Here is a 7,073-nt window from a genome sequence, read left to right as displayed (position 1 = left end):
AGGCAAGCAGCTTGGTGAGAAGGCAACAACTGTTGGCGCAATTATTAGAAAATGGAAGAAGTTCAAGATGACGGTCAATCACCCTTGGTCTGGGGCTCCATGCAAGATCTCACCTCGTGGGGCATCAATGATCATGAGGAAGGTGAGGGATCAGCCCAGAACTACACGGCAGGATCTGGTCAATGACCTGAAGAGAGCTGGGACCACAGTCTCAAAGAAAACCATTAGTAACACACTACGCCGTCATGGATTAAAATCCTGCAGCGCACGCAAGGTCCCCCTGCTCAAGCCAGCGCATGTCCAGGCCCTTCTGAAGTTTGCCAATGACCATCTGGATGATCCAGAGGAGGAATGGGAGAAGGTCATGTGGTCTGATGAGACAAAAATATAGCTTTTTGGTCTAAACTCCACTCGCCGTGTTTGGAGGAAAAAGAAGGATGAGTACAACCCCAAGAACACCATCTCAACCATGAAGCATGGAGGTGGAAACATCATTCTTTGGGGATGCTTTTCTACAAAGGGGACAGGGCGAATGCACCGTATTGAGGGGAGGATGGATGGGGCCATGTATCGCGAGATCTTGGCCAACAACCTCCTTCCCTCAGTAAGAGCATTGAAGATGGGTCGTGGCTGGGTCTTCCAGCATGACAACGACACGAAACACACAGCCAGGGCAACTAAGGAGTGGCTCCGTAAGAAGCATCTCAAGGTCCTGGAGTGGCCTAGCCAGTCTCCAGACCTGAACCCAATAGAAAATCTTTGGAGGGAGCTGAAAGTCCGTATTGCCCAGCGACAGCCCCCAAACCTGAAGGATCTGGAGAAGGTCTGTATGGAGGAGTGGGCCAAAATCCCTGCTGCAGTGTGTGCAAACCTGGTCAAGAACTACAGGAAACGTATGATCTCTGTAATTGCAAACAAAGGTTTCTGTACCAAATATTAAGTTCTGCTTTTCTGATGTATCAAATACTTATTTCATGCAATAAAATGCAAATTAATTACTTAAGAATCATACAATGTGATTTTCTGGATATTTGTTTTAGATTCTGTCTCTCACAGTTGAAGTGTACCTATGATAAAAATTACAGACCTCTACATGCTTTGTAAGTAGGAAAACCTGCAAAATCGGCAGTGTATCAAATACTTGTTCTCCCCACTGTATATACTGTATTCTATTCTACTGTATTTTAGTCAATGCCACAAAGACATTGCTTGTCCTAATTATATATTTCTTAATTCCATTCTTTTACTTTTAGACTTGTATGTATTGTTGTGAATTGTTAGATAATACTGCACTGTTGGAGCTAGGAACACAAGTATTTCGCTACACCCACAATAACATCTGCTAAATATGTGTATGTGACCAATGTCGGGGGGCTAGGGTCAGTTTGTTATATCTGGAGTACTTCTCCTGTCTTATCCGGTGTCCTGTGTGAATTTAAGTATGCTCTCTCTAATTCTCTCTTTCTCTCTTTCTTTCTCTCTCTCGGAGGACATGAGCCCTAGGACCATGCCTCAGGACTACCTGGCATGATGACTCCTTGCTGTCCCCAGTCCACCTGGCCGTGCTGCTGCTCCAGTTTCAACTGTTCTGCCTGCGGCTATGGAACCCTGACCTGTTCACCGGACGTGCTACCTGTCCCAGACCTGCTGTTTTCAACTCTCTAGAGACAGCAGGAGCGGTAGAGATACTCTTAATGATCGGCTATGAAAAGCCAACTGACATTTACTCCTGAGGTGCTGACTTGCTGCACCCTCGACAACTACTGTGATTATTATTATTTGACCATGCTGGTAATTTATGAACATTTGAACATCTTGGCCATGTTCTGTTATAATCTCCACCCGGCACAGCCAAAAGAGGAGTGGCCACCCCTCATAGCCTGGTTCCTCTCTAGGTTTCTTCCTAGGTTCTGGCCTTTCTAGGGAGTTTTTCCTAGCCACCGTGCTTCTACACCTGCATTGCTTGCTGTTTGGGGGTTTTAGGCTGGGTTTCTGTACAGCACTTTGAGATATCAGCTGATGTAAGAAGGGCTATATAAATAAATTTGATTTGATAAGGCACGAGGGGTTGTGGTATATGGCCAATATACCATGGCTACGGGCTGTTCTTAGGCACGATGCAACACGGAGATACAGCCCTTGGCCATGGTATATTGGCCATATACCACAAACCCCTGAGGTGCCTTATTGCTCTTATAAACTGGTTACCAATGTAATTAGAGCAGTAAAAATACATGTTTTGTCATACTCATGGTATAAGGTCTGATATACCATGGCTGTCAGACAATCAGCATTCAGGGCACGACCACCCAGTTTATAAATAAATATATAACATAAAATGTGATAAAACTAATAAATACTTGAGGTATGACAAAACATACATTATTTCATTGATGCAGAGTGCAGCTTTTAGTCCCCAGGTAGTGTGTGTGTGTTACGTGGCCCTTCCTCCCCAGGGGTCTCTGTATCTGTTGAAGCTGATGACCTGACAGTGAAACTCTGTCAGGGGGCGTGGCATTGGTGTCACTTCCTCCCACTGGCCCCGCCCACTGTGGTACACTTGGACTTCGTCAGTGATCTCATCAGGTGAGTAGTCTCCTCCCAGGATGTAGATTCGGTTGGCCACGCCCACGGAGCCTGCGTTGAACCCGGCACACTCGAACGACCCCTCCCCTTGCCACACACACGTCTCTGGACAGAAACTGTACACCTGGACAGAACACAGGACTCAGACTGGTCAGGTGTGGTGAGTTGGTGTTTCGTAGAATAGTTGTCAAGTTTGTTTTCATGACAAAGTCCCCATGTACTGTATCTATGTCAATAGGACCTGCCTGATTAAATGAAGGAGGAAGAAATATAAAAAGACTTATAGATGGAGACATCAATCAATCAATCAACCAGTCAATCAACAAGTCAGTCACCTTATACGTAGACAAGTCACAGAGGTGTAGAGTGTTGTTGACGGACACAGCCTTGACCAAGGTGGCGTGGAAGAACTGACCAAACTCTGCCACCAGGTGGCTCCACTGGTCAGAAACAGCATCGTAGCGCAGGAAACAGTCCAGCGAAGGGTTGAAGGAGTCCGATATCTCCACTGACGAACCCAATGTGTAGATGATGCTGCCGCACGCACTGGCTTCTGGGTAATACGAGGACACAGGGAGGGTTAGAGGTATGTGTGTGGGGGTTTCTATATTTGTGTGTGGGTGTCTGTGTGCATTTGTGTATGTATGTGTCTGTGTGTGTGTTCCGTACCTGGGTAGTAGATAGCAGTGGGCAGAGGGCTGACGGAGGTCCAGGTTTTGGCCAGGGGGTCGTAGTACTCCACCTACAGACGATCATCATCATCATCACAACCATCATAATTATCATCATCATCATCATCATCATCATCATCATCAACATTCTCACCTCCATTAGGCTAGGAGCTCCCTCCCTTTCTCCTCTGGTCCTCCCTCCTAGCACATACAGTCTGTCCAGGGTTGTGACGGCTGTGTGCATGGTACGGGGTTTCCCCATGTCCGGGGCAGGGGTGCAGGTGTGTGTGACTGGGCAGTAGCACCAAACCTCCGCTGTCGCATCATGGAACGGCTCTGCCACGTGAAGACGCACTGTGCGGCAACAGTTGCCCCGACAACCACCTGTCACAAACAACTTAAAGAGAGGAGAGGAGATATAAAATAATGATAGTTGATCGAAGCGTAAATTCAGAAGTACCACTCCACTATGTGTTACTGCCTGTGTGTGTGTGCATGTGTGTGTGTGTTTGTATACCTTCTCGGCGTAGCTGGTGAGGGAAGAGCCTGAGGGGTCAGGGGTCATACTAAAACCCGCCCCCTGGCCCTGAGGTAGCTCTCTCCATTGGTCTGTGTCCAGGCAGTAACAGAAGCTGTGGTGTATCTCTCCGTTCTCCTCTGTCTTGTGGATGTAGATGTAAGACTGTGTGGTTGCTGGTCTGGCGTCTGGCAGTAGACCACTGAGCTGTGTCTGTCTACTCACTGCATCACTGACCAGACTAACACAGAGTTGGTCCCCTGAGAGGAGATTCTCAGTCCGGGCCAGGGCCTGAACACACATACACAATACATTTTGACTGGTAAAAAGAACCATGCATATGTGTGTGGTGTGTGTGTGTGTGGGGGGGGGTGCATGCATGCGCCTGATCCTGCGTGCGTGTGTGTACCTGCAGGGTGTGTGTGGGTACGTGATGTAGCCGTAGCAGTGCTAGTAGCCGTGGCAACAGCCTCTGTCTGGTCTGGAGGTCGTGACTTGTCCACCTCAGGGATGACCTCACCGCCACCTCCTCACTGGGCACGCTGAGACTGTCCGACCCCAGACATACCTCGAGCACGCCCAACTGGGAGGACAGGAAGTAAATCAGTGTTTCCCAACATTAGTATTTAAAAGCAAGCCAATGCTTTTAAATCCTTCAGGTGGAGTGGACCCATGCACACTTCAGGAAGAAAAGGGATTGGGGGAGTGACAGAGTGGACACTTCAGGGAGACATTATGATAGTTACTTTCTCAAAAGCTAAAGTGAGTAACTATCTACTTCACTATTTCCCAGTCCTTGTCCTGGGGACACAGAGGGATGTATTTACCTTAGCACTAACACACCTAATTCAACTTGATGATGAGCTGATATGTTGAATCAGGTGTGCTAGGGCCCTTTTATTTCAATGCACAAACGTCTTTTTATGAGTCTCAATGAATGATAATGGAAACTTATCAGAGTGGCTCCTCACCGGCATATCCAGGAAGTCTGGAGTCATGGAGAGGTTGTGGAAGTTCTGAACTACAAACTCTTTGGCCTGCTGGAGGAGGGAGGCGGAGCCATATCCCTCGGCGAGGGCCAATAGCATCAGGCAGTTGGAGAGCTCCAGGGTTCCGATCAGGAAGTCACTGCATGCTCTGAAGAGCACAGACACCTGGGAAATGGAACACCGGTCAATATATCAACATCACCTCTCAAGTTTCTGAATGGATTTGACAGTATACAGTAGATTTGACAGTATACAGTATGCATCTGACCCAGATCTAGTCTTTGTTCCAAATGGCACCCTCTTCCATTGATATTGCACTACTTTTGACCATGGTCCATAGGGCTTTGGTCAAAAATAGTGCACTATGTAGGGCATAGGGTAGGGTGCCATTTGGGTTAGGGTAAGGGTTACCCCTGATGTAGTGTACCTGTAGGAAAGAGGCGAGCTGGAACAGCATGTCTACGTTTTCGTGGGTGACGACCATCTCTCCAGAGTAACAGAAGTCCAGGAAGCAGCGCACGGCTTCTGGGGACTGGTTACTCAGGGTTACCATCCTATCACCACACTCACGCATGTCCAACTCAAACATGGCCCTGCAGACAGAGAACCTTTAGAGCACACACACACACGCACAGATGCACGCACACACAAACCCACACACACACACCAACCTGAAGAAGTCGCTGCAGGCTGCCAGGACACAGCGATGACAGGGGAAGGTCTGGTCCTGGACTGTTATAGTGAAGTCAAACAGTAGGCCTCGCTCTCTGAACGATCTGAGCATGCCCAGTAGCTGCTGGCTGTGAGCCTCTGACACACACAGCTCAGACCTGTGCTCCGGAACATAGGGAATACTGTTGGGAACGTAGTCAGTTCCCTCGGACCGGGGGTCGGATCCCTCAGACCGTGGGTCCATGATCACTCCAGAGTCTGAGACAGAATCAGGAAAACTTGATCAGTTTTATGTTCTAAGGTTGTATATGATGCAAACTAGGGGCATCAACTGAGTGAGAGAAGAGGAGGGGAGGAGGAATGACTGATAGCAGCAGTGACTCTATTTAGTTATTAAGTGGAGATCTCGCAACAATTATTCTCATGATGGCACATTGGTAGTAGTCAGTGACAAATATCAAAGCTAATTAGGCCTGGGTTTGGTTAAAACCCTGGATGGGAGACCAAGGCATAGCTGTAGATAAAATAGTTCAGTAGGAGGTTCTGCCCAGCCTTAACCATGGAAACTCATACTTGAACATTTATATGCAAATACTTTATTTTTCTCATAGTAATTGTCATGGTTTTTATATGTTGACTTATAAAAAACAATGTGAAACCTATAAGAAAACATTTGTTTTGTAGAGGTTACATTCTCAGAACATAATTCATATATTCTGTCTCAAATATGTCTTACAATATCTTTTTAGGAAATGCACCACAATAATGTATTCAATTGCGTATGTCATATAATGCATATAAGTTAACACATATACAAATACAGCACTGACATATAAGGAAAAACATACATTTTACCAGATCCTTGTTAGATTACTTCTTAGATGTTTGTACAAATAATGTTCTTCTGCTTTACAATATTCTTATTTGATTTTCATGATTATTTTCCATATGGGGCCTGTGCAAGCTCTATAGCCTAGTAGTCTGTCTATCGATCATTACTGTGGAGCTGGTAAGACAGTTTAGGAGTCAGGGAAAGAGATGGATGATTGACAGAAGGAGAGGGTTAAGAAAAACATTTGAATGCAGTCTACCTTATTATATCTCGACTGTCTGTAAACGCACGGAGGAGGTGTCTACATGTAAATTATTATTTGTCCCAAAGCAGTTCAGTAGCATTGCTTCCGTGCCTTGTTTAGTATCATATATAGAGTGAATCACAAAGCAGACTATTAGCTCGCTAACTGTTCATAATAAAGTATTGGACTAGCACTAGCTCGGGAAAAACAAATATAGATTTGATGAGCTGATCAGATCCGATGTTTGTAAACAATGTTGTGCGTGTGCTAATAACGGTTTCAGCACCACGGACAGCTCTCTACCTACCGGAAGAGCGAAGCAACGCGAGGACATGACGTGTAAATACGCAACGTGCGACCTCATTCCAAAGATTTCAAGTGTCAAGTATTTCAACTGTCTTCATTAAAAAAACGAGGGTCCCATTCTTCGATTGTGTTTTTTGTTTTGTTGTCTCAAATAATAATAATTTAATTAGGTAATGTTGCACGCATTGAGCCCTGCATATAATATTCTTTATGTGAAAATATTTTGCTTAATTGGGGTTATGCTCCAACCAGGTTT

At 45.9% G+C, this 7,073-nt stretch overlaps 1 protein-coding gene across 2 annotated transcripts; it reads right to left on the bottom strand.

Annotated features, from left to right (window-relative positions):
* Positions 1 to 2,289: 2,289 nt before the first annotated feature.
* Positions 2,290 to 6,970, bottom strand: kbtbd3 (kelch repeat and BTB (POZ) domain containing 3). Of its 2 annotated transcripts, none has more exons than XM_071358818.1 (10): positions 6,284 to 6,970; positions 5,435 to 5,693; positions 5,191 to 5,356; positions 4,746 to 4,928; positions 4,184 to 4,357; positions 3,775 to 4,065; positions 3,412 to 3,654; positions 3,256 to 3,328; positions 2,922 to 3,139; positions 2,290 to 2,710 (listed from the first exon to the last, which is right to left on the bottom strand). In XM_071358818.1, the coding sequence occupies exons 2-10, from the start codon at positions 5,677 to 5,679 to the stop codon at positions 2,435 to 2,437; spliced, it is 1,869 nt and encodes a 622-aa protein (XP_071214919.1). In that variant the 5' UTR covers positions 5,680 to 5,693; positions 6,284 to 6,970; the 3' UTR covers positions 2,290 to 2,434. The 2 variants fall into 2 exon arrangements, with proteins under 2 accessions (XP_071214919.1, XP_071214920.1); XM_071358819.1 differs by having other exon boundaries at positions 6,527 to 6,970.
* Positions 6,971 to 7,073: the final 103 nt, after the last annotated feature.

Source organism: Salvelinus alpinus, chromosome 22 (genome assembly GCF_045679555.1).
Source record: "Salvelinus alpinus chromosome 22, SLU_Salpinus.1, whole genome shotgun sequence".
In the NCBI taxonomy this organism is placed as follows: Eukaryota; Metazoa; Chordata; class Actinopteri; order Salmoniformes; family Salmonidae; genus Salvelinus; species Salvelinus alpinus.
The sequence above is the reverse complement of the archived record's forward strand: the minus strand, read 5'-3'. Positions and strand labels throughout refer to the sequence as shown.

What these genes read in the sequence shown, in the direction of transcription:
- kbtbd3 (XM_071358818.1), bottom strand. Translation starts at nt 5,679, where the DNA reads ATGGACCCACGGTCTGAGGGATCCGACCCCCGGTCCGAGGGAACTGAC. An exon ending in GCCTGCAGCGACTTCTTCAG is followed by an intron (nt 5,357 to 5,434) that starts GTTGGTGTGTGT and finishes CTCTGTCTGCAG; the next exon opens with GGCCATGTTTGAGTTGGACA. An exon ending in CACTGCTATCTACTACCCAG is followed by an intron (nt 3,140 to 3,255) that starts GTACGGAACACA and finishes CGTATTACCCAG; the next exon opens with AAGCCAGTGCGTGCGGCAGC.